This window comes from Aquila chrysaetos, chromosome 12 (assembly GCF_900496995.4).
Source record: "Aquila chrysaetos chrysaetos chromosome 12, bAquChr1.4, whole genome shotgun sequence".
NCBI classification, from domain to species: Eukaryota; Metazoa; Chordata; class Aves; order Accipitriformes; family Accipitridae; genus Aquila; species Aquila chrysaetos.
This window is the reverse complement of record NC_044015.1, coordinates 40698939-40722618: the sequence shown is the minus strand read 5'-3', so window position 1 is coordinate 40722618 and position 23680 is coordinate 40698939. Positions and strand designations below refer to the sequence as shown.

At 39.3% G+C, this 23680-nt stretch overlaps 1 protein-coding gene across 2 annotated transcripts in view; it reads right to left on the bottom strand.

Moving 5' to 3' along the window:
* CACHD1 (cache domain containing 1) overlaps nt 1–23680 on the bottom strand; it is a 112319-nt gene that overhangs the window by 29013 nt on the left and 59626 nt on the right. The window contains exons 4-8 of one of the 2 annotated variants that reach the window (XM_030033683.2): nt 18625–18731; nt 8131–8257; nt 5796–5940; nt 3954–4170; nt 291–440 (exon numbers count right to left, since the gene is read on the bottom strand). In XM_030033683.2, the coding sequence (XP_029889543.1) occupies nt 291–440; nt 3954–4170; nt 5796–5940; nt 8131–8257; nt 18625–18731 (746 nt within the window). Of the gene's footprint in view, nt 1–290; nt 441–3953; nt 4171–5795; nt 5941–8130; nt 8258–10420; nt 10439–18624; nt 18732–23680 lie in introns of those variants that run through there. The other variant, XM_030033684.2, reaches the window with a different exon arrangement.

The following is a 23680-nucleotide window of genomic DNA, read 5'->3' as shown; positions in this document are numbered from 1 at the left end:
TACAGTTGCAATAGTTAGCAAATTTAATTCAGTTTGGTTGCCACTAGACAATTCAGGCAACAACACTTTATATCCTGAGCAGCTGCATTGTGATATATAAGCATATAGCGGCACACAGTTTTATATACAAAAGAATTAACATCTGGATGCAGCCTCTGGGTTACATGGGCCAAAATCCATTAACAAACTGCTCCCAATAAGGCGTGGAATTACATTTGGATGAGCTTAATAAACTAGCTGTACAATGAAAGGGAATTTTCATCCACTGGAAATACAAAAACATTTCTCACCATTCATAAGTGCGTAAGTAAGAATCATTACTGAGTTATTGAGGAAACTATTTTCTTCGTTGATGACACGTAGAGTAGCTTTTTTATCATCTTCCGAGGAATCTTTTGATGTAATCCCAGCTGAGAGATAAATTATGACCATATCGGTATCTAAAAAGAATTACATATATATAGCAGAAAGCGCGTTAGATTTTTAACTCAGGAAAGTCATGCAGTAAGAGCCCTTACATCTGCTTACGACCATATATTGCCAACAGCTTCATTTGTGAGATTCACAGGAATCTACAGCGGACAAACACACTGCAGACTTATGAATTATATTATTCATTATTCAACTTCCATTCATAGCATTTAACAAACATCTGTTTGATTCGGTGCCTACCAGCCACCCAGAAGCACTGTGGCTTGTTACTCCTGAGCAGACCTCACAGGCACTTTCTGGCCCGGCTGCAACCAGGCAGGACCGCGCAAGACCAGCACGCAGTGCGCTGCAGAAGCTGCTCTAACTCCATGGAGAGGGCTTAACGAAAGGGAAAAACCTCCAAGTTTCGTCTCCTGACCTGCTGGTTTTTTCCCCTCCTGCAATTCTATAGAGCGGAGCCAGGCTGCGTCCTAGGGGAGCATCTGATTATATTTCCTACACGAAAAGTGCATGCTGCTTTCCCAGCCATTGGTGCTGCAAGAGCTGTGCAGGGGGCTCGGCATCGCTGTTGATGCCGATCGCAGGGCCCTCCTCATCCTCCCTTCCAGTAAGGTTTGGCCATGCCATCAACCCCAGCTGTAGCATGGCAGCGGGCACCGCAACGGCCATACATGAAAAACAAAATCCCTGTAAAAGACCTTTTCACCCACTCCTCCTCCTCCGTGCCTGCGTTAGCACCGCTGCAATTTAGTCCCTGACTTGCAGCGCGGTAGCTGGAGGACGTCACAGGCTGAAAGGCGCCTGACGCTTTCCTACGGTGTGGGTTAGAGCGTAACGCTTGAGAAATGTGACACAGCACACCGTCATTCATCATCGGCTCGTTTCGCATGAAGTTGGAACACGTTTTTCCAGCTGAGTATGTTCTTGGCGAAAGGCCTGCCTCAACGCCTTTGAACACGTAAATTCACATCACTGCTTACACACCAACCTGTTTCACCATATTATATCTCAGTATTAAAAGTGTTTTATGCATATAATTAAGACACTTGTAGGGATTATACACCAGTATATTATCTGAAGAACATGAGGTTAGTTGGTTATAAACCGACTTTGTTGTCTCATCTAGCGTTTTTTGTGGTTTTGCTGTGTTTTTTTTTTAAATAGGTATGAATGCTTTGACTTCTACTTTTTGTCATCATGACCTGAAAAGAATTTCAGCCAGAATTGTCTTTTGATACAAACAAGTAAGAGCAGCTGTTAATTTGGGGGGAATTTCTGCCTTTTTTTTTTTTAGAAGCTAAAACTAGGAAAAAAAGCAAAGCCAGATATTAATACAGCTTTGGCTGTAATTTAAGGAATATTATTAATGTGTTTCTTAGGCTATAGCATAGCTATTATATACTGCAGCCAGATATGATGCTGCAGTCTAAAAGCTTTGCTAGCAGGAGTAACATAAGACAGTCCTAAGTCTGCATTAGGGACCAGTGCTAAACAGGGCATCTTATCATTCAATAGCTGATCATCCTATACTATTCGATAAACTACACTTCTGATAGTTGGAAAAGACCCTTATATTCAGTGTACCGTTACTGCATTTATCTATCTATCTATAGCTTGTGTGTGTATATAATATATATAGCTACACTGCAATTTGATATATGTATCTACACAGACACACACCCCCTACCTATTTACCTAGAGTTTTCAAGAAATGTTGGTACTCAGTGGCAGAGCATTTTCTTACACTTTGGGATGAGGGTCTGCTGAACAGGACTGCAATAGGAACCAGCATAAAGCAGGAAATTCAGACATGTTCAACGGCACAATTCTTCCATCTCACACCAGTAGCTCCCTTCTAACTTTTCCAGTGCAAATTCGGGAGCGAGGCTGTATCTCAATAGCTTCCCTGACACACCCACACATTGTTCTCCGGGAACAGGATGTCAGAAAATTAACAGTGAAATGAATGATTTTTTTTTTTCTAGGTTTATTTTTCTTTTTTAAAAAGATGAAAAGATTATTTATAAGAAAATGAGACATGTTTTATAAACATCCTCTTCTCAAACCTATTGTGCCTCACCCTATGAATTCTGAAATTTGCTATATATGCATTAGGTCTTCAAAATCTTTCACACTTAGAGAAAACCTACATCCAAAGCATTTGCCTTTTCTTTTAACTTTCTGTACTTGTGACCCAAAATAATTGTTTGGTATGAAACCTAGTAAAAGTACGGGTTTTCACATTAATGAAGAACATGCCAAAGCCTTCTAATCCTAATATACAAACAGTGCCAAACATAAAAGATATGTAGGAGGATGCTGCAAGACTCTACAGCTGATGTTCTTGGAATAACTACTGATGACTAATGCATCTTATCCCAGCCAGCTTCAGCAGCACTGGATTTTTTTATTTTTTATTTTCTAGAAAGTTGCACCCCTTTCATAATTTTGCCAGAGGATGGTAAAAACCTGCCCTTGACCACCCTATCTTTCAGCTAAGCAGTGTACAGTCAGATACATGTTTCACTGTATCTATGGCCTGAAGTTCAGAAGTTAGCTGAACCTTTAACAGCAAAAGCACTATCTTATAAACTGAAGGAGTCATGTGAAGGAGCAGCACACTTCCTTAGTCCTTCCAAAGCATTTTCACTCCTGGACTTTTCTTTTTCACCTTCTTCTGTTCTGAGATGGTGCCCTTCAGGACGATGAAGAATTTGCACTCATTGGAGCAGGCACAGGACCAAGCTATGGGATTTGCATTACATAAATTGACTAAATGGATAGAGATCGGTCTGCTTTCTCCACCCTGCCACTGCATTGGCAACGTTCTCTACTCCAACGAGCACTCAGAGTACAGCTTCAAGAATTTGTTTTCCACGGCTTCCTGGCAAGCAAATGTGCCACTCAATTTCACATCCATCTTTTCCACATCGTTCACCACATCCTCATTACAAAAAACCACCAATCTTTGGAATGGGAATGAGAAAGCCCATAATGCATACAACAAAACTCAGGAGGATATTCTTAGATGAAGGAAAATTTAGCCAGGCCAACCCCTCATTCCATAAAATATCACCCACAATTGGTATTCTCAAAAACCCCTTTTCGCTGAGAAGCAAGGGCCACTTCCGTAGGATTCCAGTTAGGCACACTACCCATATAGCTATGTTTTAGCAATAAGTCAATGAACCTGCAGCAACAGCAATTTTCATTAAAAGGAACCCCCCCCACACACATATTTGGGAAATAATTCAGCTACCAGGCAATTCAATCCTGCAATTTCATATTATACTTCAAAGGAAAGTCAGCAAGTGAAATAAATTAAAAGGGAATGGCCATATTCAACAGTCACTCATGCAGAGTCCAGATCAAGTAAATGCTACTTAATAAAAACATGCTTTTTTAAAAAAAAATATATTCCAGACACTACACTCCTTTGGCCTCTGTCAAAGTGAGAATCTTGAATAAGAAAACATTTGCAAGCCTCAGAAATAATCAGGATTGCACAACAAGGGACTTACTTCCTTGGAGTTTTGTGCCATTATTTGTATTTCGTATCAACTGGAAAGCCTTTTGAAATCCCACTGCATGCTGCGTAGGGCTGTCAGATGACTTTATACTGCTAACGAAGGTGGACATCTTCCTTTTTGTCTCACTAGTGGCAGGAGACAGAAATGTCTTATAGCACTGATCCAGCGAGCAGGTTCTTACTGTGTCTGCCACGGTTAACACAGAGATCTTGAAAGAGAAGAAACTATATTGGATTACCTTACCATTTATAATTCTTTACACACCGATATAGAAAACACAATGATAAGCCAACTGAAGAGATTCCGTGGATTTAAAATTCAATTGTTAGAAAATAAATGCTTGAGGCATAAATCCATCAAATTTGAAAAGGATTAGACTTATGGTGATTTCAAGAAAAAGAGACTTCAGCCTTTGTTTCTCAGACGAAGTCAGCTTCACTCTGCTCATACATAATAGTTAATACACTGTTCCGGGCAGAAGCCTAAGTGAACTAGAGATAACTGAAAACAAAATCAGCAGAGAGCATTTTCAGGAAAGCCTTGAGTGCCTATAGAAAAGTGAAGTGTATACAAAAAATGAAAAAAAAAAACAAAAAACAAACTCTAAGAACTTTTCATAGGCAAAGCATTATGTTGTTTTAATGTTTCAGTCAAAGCAAATCAAATCTACCATCAATTTTTATCCTGTAAATAAGTTAAGGCATGTAGTGGTAACACTTGCATTAATATACACATAACATACCAGTCTTATTAAATGAGTGGCATACTTTATTATAAATTACGAGTGATGCAAGACAGTCACAGGATTAAGCAGTAATTATATACCCATGTAACAGGTTTCATAACCACTGAGTTACTGACCAAGTAATATGCGTCTTAAATGTATTTTCTTCATTATAGGTCTACATTAAGACACTTTTGACACTTAAATTTAAGTACTATTAATTCTGCTAAACTATAAGCATTATTTTCCCAAAACTCTCTAAAAGCACAGAAGTTATAAGTGTTTTTCCCATACTATTAATGAGAAGACTTAAGGCAAAGATTATAATCAGTTGTTCTTCAACTTGATTTGACCGAAATTCCCTTCCTACTAAAAAAACCAAAACCCAAGCAGAAAGAATGATCAAGGTCCCACTAGCAAAGAATTACTAAAAGACCAAACTGGGGACTGCTTGTGGTCCTACAGAATCACCTTATGGGCCCCTGGTTGTAAGCCGTACTGAAAAAAATTACAGGTTAAGTGACTTTCTCATTGTCAAGTAGAGTATCTGTGTCAGAGCAAGAAATAAAACCCAGATTTCTTGGCCCTTCACTTTATCCTTTCCTTGCTGGTATCATGGTTGTCTGGGAATCTTTCAAACTAATTATATTTCAGGTCACTCCAGCATAGCTGCAGAATAAATAATTTCCATTTTCACAAGCAAAAAAGACAGCCTCAGAGGTAAAATGAGTTGCTCAAAGCAATCTAGTACTTCAGAAGTCATCAGACTCAGAGCATGTTTCTTCTAATTGCACAGTGTATCACACTGCTGACCATCACCTGAAGTTCCTGCCAAGATGAAGAAGCCTTCAAAGATTACTCAGAAACAAGACTTTGCTTTACATCAGTGGTTTTCACTTTTTTTCAGCCTGTGGATTCCCAAATGTTTCCCCTGCAGTAATACAGGCTTCCAAAAGTGAGTTCAAGTCTTCATCACCCATTAGAGGTAGACCACAGATCCCCATGAATCCATGGACCACAAGTTAAAAACACCACTTTGGATGAAAACTGAAAACACTGAGCATGGTTGAAACCAATGAAAATATGCTCATTGCTTGGAGAAAGCTTACCTTATCGTGTTCATCTATAGAGCTCAGAATAACCTGAGCAGCATCTTTGGCAATCTGAAGCTGTGTCTCTGTGACCGAAGCCCCATGGTCCACAATGACAACGATATGCTTGGACTGAGGTCGAACAGTAGAAACATAGACGGGCCTGAAGAACAAAACCCAAACCACTGTCATGAGTCATCTTGTAATTTCCACTAAAATGTTTACAAGTTAAAATAGTCAAGAACTAAAATCAAAAACACCCCATGAAGAGACAATGAATTATAACAGGAATTTTTGCCTTTATGAAAACTTCTACTAGGAAAGACCAGCTGAGAACCTGAACATACAGAAAAGGCCCTCGCTTCCACTCTCGTTTTGAGTTTTTAACCCAAATCAGGTGTTGGATCCTTCTCCCTCTGTCACAGCAACCACTTTCAGGTAGGAATAAACAATTTTGCTGATCCAGCAGCAGTGTTTGGGATTACTGTTTGCAGCAGCTCACATCAAGGTTTGGATTAAGTGTTGACAAGCACAAAATGCCTCATGATAAATGCTGGGTGCTGGGAACTTTACTCACACATAGAAGTGCAATAGTGGGTATCTGCTGGTTACATGACAAGTAAAAACCTGTGCAACTGTGCAGAGTTGCATTAGCATAGGGTGTTTGGTTTATTGTAATAATGGAAGGCTTCTGGCCAAGAAGGGGTCTTCTCTTGTTGCCTGGAATGCATTTCACACGGGTCGTGCTCCACAACCCCTTGGGCGTGCGCAGTTTTAAACCCCATGGCCAATCTGAGTTAACTCTGGTGAAAGGTCTTGGTGCTGCCATGTGTCTGTTTGTGCTAACATCAAAAAACATATTTTCAGCGAAGCGGTGCTCAGATCCAGTTCAATATTGTGAGAGATATGTGAAAGATTTCACAAGCTCTCGTGCCAAGGTCTCAACCTGGAACAAATTAGGAAGATCTTCAGCAAGGAGGAGGGATAAAAAAAAAAAAAAAAAAAGACAACTCTCTTTCCTCTTTAGTCCAGACCCAAAACTAGTTAGAGTCAAGTGTGAGTTTTGGGATCTAAAATTTATTATATCAAAGACAGCCACAAAAATCTTATTAAGAGTAAAGGAAATGCAGAAGACTTTAGACAAGGCACTGCAATAAACAACTGGCACAAATCAGTTCTTAATTGTAAAACAGCCTGCAGCTCTATACTGGTATTAATACCTAGAACTTAAATAGGGCCTTTGATCTTCAAAGCACTTAAGTATTAACTAATTAATCCATCTAAACTACCCTCTGAAGTAAATATTAGCAAAAAGGTATCCCTTATTTAACCATGAAGAATGTGTGACCCAGACTAAGTGATTTGGATGAAATCACCAATGGTTTTAGTGTCACAATTCTGATCAAGACTAGGGTATCCCCAGCTCTCACGTCTTCAGACCACACCTTTCCAAGACCACAGAAAACTTAATCAAGCCCAGACACTTCATGCTTTGATGACACATAGAAGATAACATCTGTAAACATTTGATTGCTCACACTGACAGGTAACCAAAATACTTCTTAGTCTCTGTGCACTCATCTACATGGAAACGTACCTGGATGTGCTGATACTTCCTCCGCATGGATTGATTAACCGGTACAATTAGACAATGTGTGACCAGAGATACTAAAGCCACTGTACTTTCTGAGAAGATTCCACCCTTGAGTCTTTATCAGTCCCACAGCACTGACAGCAAAAGCTAGGGAAAAAGTAACTGCACCACAAATGTTTTGCTTCATGCCTACAGAATAGAAATATTCCCCTCTGCAGGAAAACCCTGTCACCATTTGAACATTTTTTCTACAGTTTTTTTAGTAGAAAAAGAAAGCAGCACTATTGCTGCTTCCCTACTATCCACGATGTACCACCTGAACCTTGGGTGGAGACTGGAAAAATGCTCCTCCCTATGCCCCTTCAAGTCTCTCATCCTTCCGCACCCTTCTCCAAAGTGATGCACCTGCCAAATCAGTAGAATACCTGTTCACTACTTTATTAAGAGGGGTCAAGTATGAGTCAAATATAAGTCAAATTTTGCCTATGGGCTGACCTGCAACTTACAAGTTACTGCTTTTTACAGCTTAGTTGATTTGGGATAGGTGAGCAACCTGTATGTAATTTTATTTTACTTCAAAGTTTCTTAAAAGTGAAAACTGGTGCTTTAAAAAACAAACCTAAGAAAACCCAAGGGACTCCATTAAAAGTTACTCATGAATGTGTCATCTTGGCAAAGCGTAATGCTGAAATGAAATCAGTGCTTGAGGAATTCAATTTTAGTGCCTTGCCCATTAAATCGTAAGGAGACAAATCATACCTGCTGCGGTGTTCATAGCTGCCTTTGCACCGGAACTTGTGGGCTGGGAAAACGGTGAAAATGCCTTCTTCTGAGCTGAAATACTGCCATTTAATTCCTGGGTTAGACTTCAGATTATCAGCAAGAACTGAAGGTTGGAGAGGAAAAATGAAAAATTAAATAGAGTTACAAAGGGACGTCAAACGTGGAGGTGTGTTTATTCAAGGCCTCTCTCCTATGTGCTTGGAGAAGAATAACCAGGGTCCCAACACGAAATACAAGTAGCTTTATTTAAGGATTGATAGAGCTTCACATCTGACTTGCAAATAGTTAAAGTCTTCTGGAAACTTAACACTGGATTTGAGATTTTAATATGCAATGACAATTCCTGAATCTCTGAAGTATAACTGGGTCCCAAGAAGCCAAAGCAGGAGCAAGGAAGGAAGAGATTAAGGCAATTATATATAATATGTATACACACGTATATACATTTACATGTAATGATAAATACATTGTCCATATAGTTTTCATAAAGAAAAAAAACCCTAATGTTAAAAAAAAGTGTTCTTTTTACTGAAATAACTCCAAAATATTAAATAGGTTTGCTGCTTACAGCTCTGTAACCCAATCTGTTAACATTACCTATTCTGATGTGTTTAAAAATGTCTACCTGAACATTTAGCAAAAATAGTTTTACATGCAAATGTGGGTCAAGGAAAAACTCACCATACAGGAATAATTGAAAAGGTTCAAAAAACAGGAAGAGTCTTTCCTCTTTGTTCATTGTGCTCTCCTACTTGTGCAAGGGTAGATAGGTACAGCTCCCACTCTTGGGACTCAAGAGTTCTCCAAGTTCCTCATTATCCCTGTGCCATAATTAACAAGGCTGTGGGCCCCTCAAGTATTGCTTGTTAGGAGAAATAGCCACTTTTCAGGGAAAACACAGCATCTTCCCTCAAAGAGTTATGCAGTGGCCACACTCTCCAAGTGCCAGCTGGTAGGTGGTGGCTCCATGCTGGTTCCACCCATCCTCACTGTGAGCATCTCCACCACATTCCCGTTTTCAAGATCATAAAACTCAGAAAGAATGATAATAACAGTTCTTAGCAGCTATATCACGACTTTCCTCCAAGTCTCTCAAACTCCTCTGTAGCAGGTGATTATTAGTTACTCATTGCATAGACAAAAAGTAAAGAACAAAGAAGGTAAATGACACGTTCCCAAGTTGTGTAGTCAAGCAGGAACTGAGCTCAGAATATAACCGTAGGGTACAGATCTCAAACCCTCCTGTAGTTTATAGGCCACATTCATTCTTTTTAAAACGTGCTTGCTTGCTTATTAAAATAATCTCTAAGGAAGCACTACTTAACACTAACAATAAAAGCAATTCAAAAGCTACAGCTTAGTGATACTAACAAAACTGACTACATCAGTAAAAACACAAAACACCACCAAACCCAACAACCAAATAAAGCAGCTACCCCAGGGCCGAGACCATCTGCACTAATAACTTACAAAGATATTTAATACACCAAGCTAAACCAACAGAGTGTACAGATACTGTGGAAATCCCGAGCACTCACGAGCCCAGGTGGGGACAATCGTGTTTGAATCACCCGAAGCAGAGGCAGCATTGGGATTTCTGCCTCGTAGCACAATGAAAACGTCCTAGCTGCCACCCGGAGCATGCACCTCGACTGCTCTCCCTGCAAGCTTGGAGAGATGAAAGGTTCGGCGCTCATCCCATGCAATCACCAGCTTTGCCATGCCAGTGACATTAGGCAGCCATAGGCTTGCCGAGTCCCTTAAAGCAAGAGGAAAAACACTCCCAGGAGAGAGGGAACGGAAAGTCATTAGCGTGGGAGGCACAAACCCTCTCATCACCATGGCAGTAACAGGATTATATTCCACTCGGGGCAAATAATCGTCTCTGCTTGCAGCAAGCTGAAAATAAAAACTTGAATGTTTGAATTCTTTAGTTTTTACCTAAAAGTTAAAATGGATCATATCAGCTTAAAGTGCATTAAAGAAAAAAGCAGTATTTCCTTGCCATTTCTCCTTTCCTGTTCTTTGATTATAAAACTAGCCAGAACCGGCAGAGGGGCATTTACTTTCGGCATTTCCCTTAGGATTGACACTGAAAATAGGCCAGACAGTTTCATCTCCTGGATCTCATTCATTATCAAATATGCCAGTATTTGGGTTGGAAATCACTGCAGGGCACATTTCAAATCTTAGCCAGACATTCTACAACAAAATATCCACATAGAGTATAGTTTAAGTTCAACATCCTCAACAGTTTAGCACTTACTCAAGTTTCCCAGACTGGCTGCAGCCACTATGTTCTCTCCACATTCAGCTCAGCATAATTACCCTGTAAAAACCACTATCTTGGGGGGTTTTTCCCTCCTTTTTGCCACAGTTTTTTGTATTTCCACAGTGCCTAAAAGTCCCAGTGGAAGTCCTGGTTGCACCCTGCTGGACTCTGTACAAAGATGCAGCTTTGCACGACTGTGGCTTTGAAGAATTTGGTGCTTCAATGGACTAGGAAGAAACAAGACATGAAATGGTTGATGAGGGTTTTCCCAGTGCGTTAATGACTGGGTCAGGAACCAGAACTACACTCTGCTCACACCTCTCACTTTCTCATCTTCCTCCAAAAAAATACCAATTCAACTCCAACAAAGATGCCAAAGCTTGTTCCTCTCTCTCCCCTGTGCACAGGTAAAATCAGTCTGGTAACGCTCTTGGGAGCAGGAATCTGTTGTCTCATGAATTTTCATGCTTTCAAAGCAAGCACCCATGACCTTGCAATGAAATGTCAAACAACTTTGCTAATACTGTTTGTTTCAATCAAGTTCCCTCTAAATTTCTCTTAAGTCCTTGGTTTGTTTTTACACCTGATATGATACCAGTTTAGCAGTGCCATTTCTGATTTGTACAAAGAGTAGGTTTCTCTGGTCATGGATGATCGTTTCTGTGTAGCAGGGACATAAAAAAACCTGAAATTTTAATATTGCCAAATTTAGGTACAATGGAAAACTTAAGGCAAAAATATTTTTTAATTACAAACGAAATAAACCTAACCCACACAGAGTTTCTAGCTTTTATAGCTAGGACGACCAGAAATTCCTCTCCTCATCCCCCTCCAAAGCACCCATCCTCTTTTCCTCTCTGAAATCTTGTCTGGAAAAACCCAGATTAATTTCTGAACTCATTGAAGGTTTGGCAGCTTGACCCTTCAGAGAACGTGTAGCACCAGTGCTCACAGCCCACACAAGTTCTCCTGCATGGGAGCACATTGCTCAGCCACAGCTGTGGGAATCCAGGAAAGTACATGATAACCCTTTATTAAGCTACAAAGAGAAACCTGGGAAAAAAATCCTTTAAAAGTATCAAAACCTTTGAAGAAAAAAAAAAAAAAAGAAAAAAAGAAAATGATTTTAAAAAAAATTTTTTAAAACAACACTGTCTTTCAGCAGTGTATGACAATCAACATTATCCATTCTACTGCAGTACAAAAAAACTTAGAAAAAGCTAATACAATTACACTTTGACATAAATAAGGTCACCAAAGTCCAGGCACACCACCACCCTGCAGCAGAGCGCTTGGGATGTGCAGGTTATTCCTGGTTTCCCTGATGTCCGGGTCCAGGTGCCAGAGAAGAACCTCACAGCTCTATCATGCAGTGGGCATAATGCAGCAAGTTAGCAAATCACCCTTAAATTTTTTGGTTATTTATTTAGGTGCAGGCAGGGAGTACCTACATAAGAGTCCATCATGTGCACTGAGCGCTTCTTTTGGACACCGCAGTTTTCAGCGAGACCAGTACAGCTGAACTGCTGGTTCACACAATGGCACTGCCTTGCAGGCAGAGAGGGACATGAGACTATCGAACATTTAAATACTTTTTATGCCTAGCCACCAGGATTTCATAGTTTTGGGGGTGAAGTATGGCAATTGTTTTGTTTTGTATAAAGAGGCTGAATTTCTGCTATTTACGTTTTCGTTATGGGTTACAGAACTTGAAAAACATATTTTCAAATCAGACATGTGAACACTCAGTTAAAGCCTGGATGAAATAACTTGTCCAGATTAATTTCACCAACAACATTAAAATAAAGGAGTTTATACTTAAAAGGGGGGGGGGGTGTTTAATCATTGCTGTATTAAAGATAAACTTCTCACTCCCAGAAGGCCATGATTTGTATTCATTTCCCCACAAGAGTATCTGGATTTTAAAATGTTCATTTTCCCCATAAAACAATTGGTTTTGAACCTCAAACTCCTTACAGCCTTGGTGCCTCTCTCTGCCGTTCCTCCTTTTTACAAAGTTCTGCTCATGTTTTCCTTCAGCTAGTATGTTAGTTCAATAATGCCTTCCCCAGAGACTACCAATTTTATCGTAAGTCTTTGCTTTTTTTTTTTTTTTTTTTTTTTTTTCCCCTCCTTTTTTCCCTATGACCACAGTAGACAATCTCCCAGCAGATAAGCCATGGCTGAAAAATACATACTTTTTCTCTTTAAGTGCATTTTTATTTTCCACCCACTAACGCTGTAAGAATGCCCTGCAGATATTTCTTCGTTTCTTGCTCCCTGCCAGGACACTCAGCTCTTTTTCAGCCTAACCTCACTTACCCCAAAATGTCCACTCCCTCAGTTGCTTGCCGGTACTTTATTCCCACCTCCTCCTTCCAGCAAAGCCAGCCTCTGGACAGGTTACACAATCAAAAGACCCCAACAAAAAACATACTGTAAGACAAGTTGCCCGCCTAGCCTATAGCTAAAGGCTAAATCTGTCAAAATTACACCCTTGGCAGCATCAGCAGAAATGTGTGCAGGACTTCTCACTGGTACTTCCTAGGCTCCGTATGCTTGACCTGTGGTTCCCATTTTAACTCAAAAAGTAATTTACTTTTTTTTCACTTTCTGGTTAGGTCCAAGTGATTTTGCAAGTATAAGAAGATACCCATCTCCCTGTTCTAACACAAATTACAAAGTATTTTATATTACTGGGACATGTAATGATTTTGCTTTTCTAAAGTGAGCATCGCCACTAAATAAAGATCCCGCCTTCACATCACACTACTTGGAGGAAGCCAAGTGTCCAAGTCTTATAAACACAGAAATCTTAGTGGAATCTCTTAATTTCAGACACAGACTGGAGATATAAATGGCCAACTGGGAGCTGCCCATGAGCTGGCATTGCCAGGTCACTCTGAAACCTCTGTCCCCTCCACTTAAAATGCAGCACTATCTGACCCCAAATTCTGCTGCAGACAGAAAAAGTTGGAAAGTATTAACACCAGAGTATTTGAAATGATCGTTCTCTCTAATTATAAATATCTCACAAGGCAAAAAGGACTTTTAGAAAGAAAGCCCTATGTGATAGTTTATAAAACTTCAAAGGGAATCCGATATGATAACACTTAGCACTTCTAGATACCACTTTACATCTTCAAAGCATAGTCAAATCATTAACTAATTAATCTTCAAAGAACGGCACAAACAGTCAGTGAAAAAAAAAAGGAACTACTGAACATAATTGCTCATTATAAGAGTTTCTTACAGTCCTCTTCTTTAGCATTTATTGAGCTGCAGACCTCACGGTTCTCACCCCGCAAAAAGAGAAAAGTTGAATTTTCTGTGCAACACACATACTGCAGTTCTTCTCCGACAAGTACCTCTATTAAAAATAATCATCATGAAGATACTTTAGTGTTCCCCAGAAACAACAGCAGAAAGTGAATGTGTTTATTTTACAAGTAAATACATTCTCTAACTCTCCAGACGTACAAATCTGACCCAGGATTTTCTGAGTCAAACTCTATTCTGGCTCACACATTTTCAACAGAAATAAAAGGCTCTGCAGCTTGAACCCAATTAAAATTCTGCTGATGGCATGAGCCAGGATGGAGCCCAGCTCACTCCTTGGGAGCTCTTTTGACTCTGAAGGGGAAGGAAGTAAAAAAACCCTTTCACATTTTAAGGAATGAGCCCAGCTTCCTTGATTCAAGGCGTTTGGAATGGGGGTATTAACTCTTCTGCTCAAATACCTTCCAACTATTTTAATTCACCCAAACTATCAGTTTAAAGTATAGCAATATAAGGAACATGACCAAGGCACTCCACATTTTAAATTATCAACACCTTGAATAAGGCACAGACAAAATTTATTAACGAACTTGGTACCATCTATGCATATTGCTGGGGAAGAGCACTCTACTAAAGCTGCCTGACTTGAAACAGACATTTTGGCGCTTTGAAGGATGAGAAGAAAGATTTACTGGTTCCTTGTTTATTCAAAAAGAAAAAAACCCAAAGGAATCTGATAACATAATGCACTGGCTCTAGGTAAGATTTTGTCGTCTAATAAATAAAGGACTATTCATACCAGTGAGGACAGATCTCTTAATCTAACTAACCGAAGCCTGTGATTCCATCTGAAGAACAGAGACTCTCTCCTTATCTATTTTGTAGTAATGGCTAAAAGTAATCCAAATGGAAAACTCAAGCTAAGATAAAACAAAACCTTTTCAAGACATTAAAAGAAAAAAAAAAGTCTCCTAGTATCAAGAAAAAAAGTGGCAAAAGCATTATTTTTTAAGGGTTGAGAAAAGAGAAGTACATCTATTTCTTTCTTCTTCCTCCCTTCCCCAAGATTAATGTTTATTTTCTCTTTATATTACAAAAGTCCAATAGAACACTGCAAAAAAAAGTTCTTTATTTTTGAAAGTTTCATGAGCTACACTTACCCTTCTTAACACAATATTCAACCAGAAGCTGAGATGGTTGTCTGCACTAAGGGCTCTCCCAGGCTCTGCTCCCGTGGCTTGCCCGGAGTCTGCGGTGCAAATTCCATTCCCTTCCAACACCTACAACTTCACCACTCTGATCCCACTTTCTTACGCTGTGCACAGAGCAGGCCAAGATTAACATTTAAAGAATTGAGATCGAGGCTGAACAGAGCAGAGTTTAAATTTGGTTTGCTGAGAGCTTTTTATAGACCGGATTATTTAAGTTGCAAAACTCATGCGGGAAGAGTGAGATACTCATGGGAATTTTTTTTTTTTTTTTTTTTTTTTTACATTAAGAATGAAATGATCAACCCAATCGGGAAGACAACCTGGTTGATGGACAGGCCAGGCTGATTTTGGAAACTGTGGGCAAACTAGAGAAGCGTACAGGAGCTCCTGCTTCTGGGCTGGAGGAGCAGAGGGCTGTCAAACCCTTTCCCTAGGAGACCGACACACTTGGGGTCCTCCCCAACACACGGCATCCAGTGGGAAAGACAGTATGACATTATTTTTGGGAAGCCATGGCTTCCCATCTTGCCTCTATGTCTAAACTAGCAAAGCAAGGCAGGAGAGAAAAAACACGATCAAAATACCCAGATGTACCAACAACTCTCAGGCTTTTTAGAGCAGAAAAATAATTCAGGCTGAGGTAGAGTCTGAATCCAAAATGCAACAGGTATTCCTCACTAGCTCTACATGAGGACACTTACAAGAGAAGTAAGAAAAATATGAGATTAGAGGAATTTTTTCTTGTTTGATCTTTAAACTAAAACCACCTTTCAAAGAGGATAGAGTAATGAATACACACATGTAGATTTATTGAGAAACAGCTCCTGTGCAGACAAAGTGCTCTGTCCTAAATGTATCCTCTAAGGTAAGCAGTTTCACAGAACTAGGTCACTGCAGAAATAATTAATAATTAAGAGTTTTGAGAGACACTAAGTAAGTACTTTTAAAACCCATTTCTAACCTGACAGCCATCTTCATAGCTGTAAGGATGTTGGTGCACTAACAGCACTCTGTCCTTCTGACCAAAACTGCTTCTCAATCTGTTTATATCCCCAGCCTGCCTCAAGCCAACTATTGTCTTAGACCATGAATTCCTTTGGGCAGAGACTGCTTTTTTGGCACAACAGGTCATGGCCCATGACTACATAAGCGCTACAGATACCACCAACACAATACCCTCCACCCACAAAACAAACACCGAGCCTCTTGCCCCTAAGCCTTCCCACATCCAGTTTATTCCAAACCCCAAATACTTCTGCAGTGATACAAGGACACTGCTTTGGATGTGGGCAATGTCCAGCTCCACACCAGCATTATTCTATACATTATTCTATGATTCTACATTGGAACAGGCTGCCCAGGGAAATGGTGGAGTCACCATCCCTGGAGGTGTTCAAAAAACGCGTAGACATGGCACTTCAGGACATGGTTTAGTGGGCATGGTGGTATTGGGTTGATGGTTGGACTCAATGATCTTAAATGTCTTTTCCAACCTAAACGATTCTATGATTCTGCTCGACCCTCCTGGCAGCAACCCTTCCCTGAAGCCACACCAGTCTCCAGTTCCGTGCCTGGGGTGGTGGAGCTCACGTGGTTTAGATGTTCTCGGCTGAGGACCAGGGAAGGGAAAGTGGGAACTGTCATCTCACAGACTTTCGAACACCTTCACACAAGGAAGCAAGGACTAAGGGTATACCTTGTAGCTCACCTACAGAAAACTTATTTCACTAGGTGTGTACCAAGTATCAACTTTTGTTTCTCAAATAAACCTGTTTCCGTCTCATTTTTCTGCATCAATCCACTCTTTCCATTCCATTTCTCTCTTACAGGCGTTTTCTCACTAATAAAAAAACTTCCCCCAAAGGCTGTGTGTTCTGAGAGCTGCTAACAGGAAAGCCAGAGGAGTCTGCTGTCAATAAATCCTGAAGCACGTCCCTGTTCTTGCTATCACTCAATTCCCTCTTCTCTTCTGTTGCCCTTCTCTGCCAATGCAATTTTTTGAAGCTACTCCTTTCATCAGGAAGCTTTCAAGCCTGAGGCAAGGGAAGAGGAGGCACTCAAGTCTTACTGTTGAGCCAGGACTGCAAGATGCTTGAACATGCACTCACTGTGTTTCTGTGAGAATTCAAACCAGAAATTCAAAAAGTGTTTAAGGGAAACTATAGTTTATTTGTTTTCCACCACTCAAGAAGAAGGAATATTTCATTAATACTTTTTTTACACCCATCTTCTGCAGTAGAAAAAGAATGGGATTTTTTACTTAAATAAAAAACATTGATCCATTCAATGCTTTGCTTTTATAACAGTGCCTGAAAACTTGCTTTCAAAAATTATTTTGATTAATGAACAACTGCGTGTGATTTTATACATTATTTTAATAAGTTGTTTGCTTGTTTGGTTAGTTTTTTTTAATAAAGAGAGAGCCTATGAGTAAAACAAAAAAGCCCAGCGAATCATAGTAAGTGAACAAAGACTACCTATCTTTAGGATGGAAAACACTACACAAATTACAGTGATGAGACGTATGTCAGGAAATTATCTTGTCTGGGCAGCACCTGCATTCAAGACATGGTATACAGTGGATGGGATGGAAAGGAACCTATGGGGACTGTTCGTTTTGCTTTTGGTTTTTACTTTTTCTTTTTAAATTCCATTAGAAATCCAGAAAGCAAAGCTATAAGAAAGGACACAGTAAGAGAGGCTAGAGAGAAATTTGGGGTTCTTTCATCCTATTTGTTGCTCTGTGCATGGTGAGGGTGGAATAGTGGGTCTGCCACTTCATCAGTCACATTAAAAAAATAAATTAGTATTTTATTCCGAAAAACCACATGAAAATTAAAATTAAAAAAATATTCTCTCAAGTCTGCATTACTTGTCAAAAAAAAAAAAAAAAAAAAAAAAAAATCAACAAACAAAAAACGCCAAAACTTATGCTAAATGAAATCCACAACCAAAGTCTATAGTGTTCTCTAATTTACAACACTAAGGCATCATAAAAAGTTGAAAAGTAAGATGGATCAGCTGGACAAAACTGTGACTAAAAAAACCTGAAAGCCATGTATTAATTCAAGTTGCCTAGGATGCAAAAAAAGAAAACCTTACTGCACTGGAGGACCAAAAGCTGAATTTTTCAGGGATAAGTCATGTGTATTTTGGTTCTAAGCATATTTCTAGCTCTTTAAATGCATCAAGCAAATGCACTGACTGTCAAGATGGAAATGCCCTGACAAGACACAGAAAGGAAATATTTTAGGATGTCCTTATATTTTGTAGTTTTTGCATATCGCTGCAAACACAGCCTCACATTAGCTGAACTCAGCTAAGAAGATCAGAGAAACTTCTTTGCATGGTCCCTTCAGCAGCTGACACTACTGATGCCAAAGCAGACAGGTCTAGGAAGGAAAGTGCCTTGGAAAAAAAAGAAGAAATAAAAAGTGCATAAACCACAACAAAGTTATCCACGGTAGGCTGGAATAAAATCTTCATGACATTTTCATAAAGTACTTAAGACTAAGGACATTACTTTAGGTATCATCTTTCAATCATGAAATCTCAAATTAAGAGCAGTGTGACAATTTCAATGAGAAATAAAAGCTTGTTGCTATGACAATCAATGCTAATTCTCTATGCCAACAAAATGTTAAAAGTCTAATGGAAAAAAAACCCAACCTACAACAGAAGGAAAAAAACCCAAATTATACTACTTACCAGAATTTAAGTCACGTCCAGGATTGAAGGCTCTGCTGTTGACAGTGGTAGACAGTCTATCACAGCTAATAGTTCTAGAAACGTTAGTGTTAAAATTTCCATCAAATCTGAAATGACAACAACAGGATTAGCAATCTAACATCATCTATTAAGCCTACACAGCATTTACAATGGAAACACATCTTTTTGAAATGTCAGTGAAAAGTAATTATTCTGGAAACTCTAACATTATACATATTTTAAGGGTCCAGGAAAAATTGTGAAACCCAGAACTAGGAGGGATACGCTCCTCATGGCTGGATTGCATCTGCTCTCTACAATGATATGTTGCATTTTCCTCCACAGTATATCTTGAAAGAGGATCATAAGAGATCAAATATATTCGTAACTCTAATGCAAAAAGTATTCTAGCGCATAGTTCTATTGACAATGAAATATAATTAAACCAATGCCTTAACAAAATTTAAATAAAAAGGGTTTTAAGGGGTTATAAATAACTGTAAACACTTCTGAAGCTTTCAAGGACTTAAATAGTTTTGTATCATTTACATAGGCCAATTTTATTTGTTAACATTTTTGTGACCTTGAACATTTTGATGACATTTGACTTACGGTGTGACTATTCTAGTATTTCAAAAAACTATTTACTTCCTATCACAGAATTTTTGTATCATCAACCTATTTCTAAGAAATTACAACAAACTGCAAGCGAGGTCTGCGTAACATCCCATTCTGGACTAAGAGCCTTAACTAGCCTTTCTGGCATGAAAGCTGCTAGCAAACAAGTCTTGGACAGAAACCGGGCAGAGTAGGAGTTCGTTCAATACTGTCAAGACTGAAACAGCAAATTACACAAAAACCAGCTATATCAAAAGATACTGACCAACTTACTTAACATTAATGGCACATCAATCACTGGCATACATCTATATACCACTCACCCAGTGCCATTCTAATGCTTCTCATTTAGCTCAATGCACATTATATTTGTGCTTAAGGTGCTTTACTTAGTTGCTTATTGTCAACTGCACTTGACTGCTTAAACTGATGTTACATTTTTTCATACGCACACGTATATGTACACATACCAACACACCCACATACATATGCTATCATATAGTGGAGGCCCAAAATATTGTGAGCAAAAGTGGTATGAAAAACAAGCACTGTTCCTCTGGTTGAAGATTTTAATTAAGAAACTGAAATCCAGTAAGTTACAACTACTTCAGCAAATATGGTGCTCAGTAAGAATGGAAGGATGCTGATTTTCTGATTTTGTCCTTACAGAGTACTTGCCATTCATAGACACAGACAATAAAACAATGCACTTCTAAATCATCCCCTTAAAACAACAATTAGCAGGAACAAAAACCACAGACAGATGGAACTGGTTACCACAAGGAAATTTCAAGTTATGACCACAGGAAGCAAGTCTTTTTAAGCAAACTAAAACTCTCCTAATCCAATATATTTTCCTTCAGCCCAATTCAAAATAATTTCATTCTACAGGGATGTAGCTACAGCAGCCCACACTCAGCCAGATGCAGGATTTGCTGAGAGCCTCCATCTCTCAGTTTACGGGGTCTTCGCATGCCGAACATAGAAAAGCTTTTTACGACTTAGAAGTGAAAACTAACTAAGAAAAAGGAAAATATGTGTTAGTAGGCTTAAGATCATCACCCCTGTAGGTGGTGGATCCACTTTCAGACATTTTAGCACTACAAACCCAGACAAATGCTCATGAGGGGAGCGCTGGAGCTCACTGCGAGCAGTACTGCTGTTACACACACAGGCCATGAGTTTGCCTTTTGTTCATGATTCATGCCAGCATAACCATATTTAATGTCGGGCTGATTTTTTTTTGCTTAAAGCAGAGGTTTAACTTCTGTTATGAGTGAAGAGTACAGCATTGCCTTCACAAGCTTAGAAATTTGCCCTTCAAGTATAAAAGTAATTTCCCAAGAACTTACTATTAAACTCCTTAATGATTTTCTGAATTACAAATAAGTAAAATATTATTTTATGCAAATGCATAACAAAACCTCAGACACTGACTTCTTTGGTCTTAGTATCAGTTTAAATTTTATGATTCTTGTAGAGTCACAAGAAGTCTTATGTTACATAGCTAGAGGTCATCAGACTAGAGGCTCTATTTGAAGACGCTCTAATCAAACTGAATTTCTGAATATGCAAAAAGTGATCATTATTGACTACTAACTGGTTAATTTTAGTATCTTCACTGCCACATAGAAATATCAATAAAAACAATGCCTCCTTAAACTGGCATGCTTTAAAACTAGTTTCATCTATATCCATAAACACTACCTGCATCTTATATAACCTGTGTTATTCTTAAAGGAGATGAGACTACGACTGAACAGGTAGAGTTACTGAGGCACCAACATTTTTTGATCTCTTCTCAAACCTAGACTTAAGGGGGGGGGGGGGGGGGGGGGGAAGCGTCACATATATTTGGAAATAATTGACTGCCCTCCATACACTTTAAAAATTATGTAGAATGAATGCAGTTTAAACATAGCTCTATCAATTTTGGCCAATATTTTTTATATAGATATATAAATACTGGGACAAAAAAAGTATATTTTTAAGTTGCAAACCTTCTACTATATAGACGCAAATGTAGATGGAGAGTGCAAGTTTTTGCGTCAGGGAGTCCCAGCGCAGTCTGTACACAAATTCTCTCTCTCATCTCTACAAGTATTTTACATACCTCAGTCTTTTGACATAGTCGGGTTACCGTACATAAACACAAATGTTTAACTCCACTTGCCCTCCTCCATCCCCACCTAACACACGCAATTATGAACTTGCTCTTCACTGGAGAAACATCTTTAATTGTGGCAGCTGCTCAACACATCAAAACCACTCAGCGATGAGCAAAGTGAATAATGCCATATACAGCGGGAACAAGAACAGGCAGCTAAATTCCTTGCTCTACAAAAAGTACTGTGGGTTCCTTATTGGACACAGATGTTCAGTGCTTTTGGTATTTTATCCAAAACAGCATAATCAACAGCACTCCATCGGGCGCTGGTGTTTTGGTTCAAGACTCAGATAGGGGCAAAGAGCTTTTGATGATCTTCTGCACTATCCTCGCTCTTCACGGCAAGGAAGAGAGAGAGAAAAACGGACAGACAGACAGATATAAAGGTCTCTTGTCCTCTTGATCAGACCCCACCACCATCAGGTTGCAAGATCAGGAAGGGACACTATGTCCGACACTGAAAGCAGGCACACCGTGACAGCATGGAGCTCTGCATGGGCTCATCCACTCTGCCGGGAGATGCTTGTCGAAATTATTTGGCAACCTGCTCTCTGAAAACTCCCCAAAGTCCTCTCCATAAAGGAAAAGACTTGACATTTCACACAAATGTAGTTCTCGGATCAAGGCTGTGGCTTTTCCTATCTCCATTAAAACGTAACCACTTCAAAAAATTACAGCTCCTACCAAGCAAGCAAAAATGTTGTTGATTTTTTGTTGGCTAAAGAATCTCAAGATTAAGACTGACTGATGAAGGATGGGTTTCACAAAAACCGTGTTTATCTTTGGGCAAAACCAGATGGAGAAGAGCGAGAGACTGCAAATTAAACATCTCCATGCTAAAGAAATATTTCCAAGCAATACAAAAGAACAAACTCTTCGGGAAAAATAATGACTTTTCAGGATGTTAGCTAATTGTCCCAGTGCTCCCATCAAAATCTATTAGCGATGGCAACAGGATACCTTGTTAGCAGCTAATATTATTCATGTCTCAGAACACGGGCAGTAAATGCTGGGGTTTAATTTAAAATCATCTGGAATCTTCCTCTGCTCTGATTTTATTTTATGCCAACAGTCACCGCTCACACTCACTCAAAGTGATATGCACATCCTGACATGCAGTTCTCATGCTACCCAAACTACTCACTTTAAACTACCTGACAGAGAAGTTGTATGTATCTTGATTCAAAATGTTGAGTGTATTGCCACATCACTTCTTTGTACACACAAAGCTGCCAAACTGAATTTCAGGAGTCTCAGTCATGATAGATATTAAGATGGAGTTTCAAGCAGATGAACACCAGGTCCAATTCTGGCATGCCTTCTTGGAAGGCAAAAATGAAGTTATCACACTCAACTGCCTCACCACGGGCGCTCCTGCAGACCCAAACCCATCGCCATGGGCCAAGGGGATCAGTGTTTCAGCTATGAACACCCTAATTACATTGTACTTTTTATCGGAGCATGTTAAAGTACTTTAATGCAAAAATCAACAAAGTCCCTCAGCTTTTCTCAGTGAGTAAGTATTATGTTACCCATCAGGAAAATGAAGACATGGTTGCCTAAATAATCTGCAGCAGAGCTGGAAAAGGAAAGCCAAAAATTACTGCAGCCCAGCCCACCCCTCCCTTCTCTTCCTACAGCACACAAGTAGCAAAAAGAGAATACAGTTAATGGGAAAATTATATAAATAAAATATGCAGAAGAAGAATTGTTTTAAACCCCATAAATTAAAGACCAGCCCTCAGACAGACCTGGGATCCTAGAGCAAGGACTGCTCCAGACCGAGCTATGTGGGATATCTGCTTTGAATCTCTTTCCAGGTGCAGTTTGCCTTAAAACTAACTTTTTGCACCTTGCAATGGAGTATATTTTTGAAGTGTGACTGGTTCCACGATACAAGGATCTTGAGAAGAGACCAGCTCCCATTGCAAATGTACGTCCTCAGAAAACCAAGACCAGAAACTGGGCAAAGGCAGTACTGTGGCAAATTTACATTGCAATATTTGTGATCATTTTAATTACACTGGAGAATTTTCCACGTGCTTCTTTTGGGTGCCTCTGAGTTGTCTCAATTAAGAATGTGCTATTAACCTATTTGCCAATCTTCACCATTAGAGCAACAATTAAAACTAAAGCCTCAACACTGCCATGTGGCATGTACAGTAAATGCTTATATTCTTGGCTGTAACTATTGGTTTTACCTTTCCTATGACGTATTTATACCTTGCACATTTTCCATACAAGTTTCAAACCATACAAATCTTCTCATCA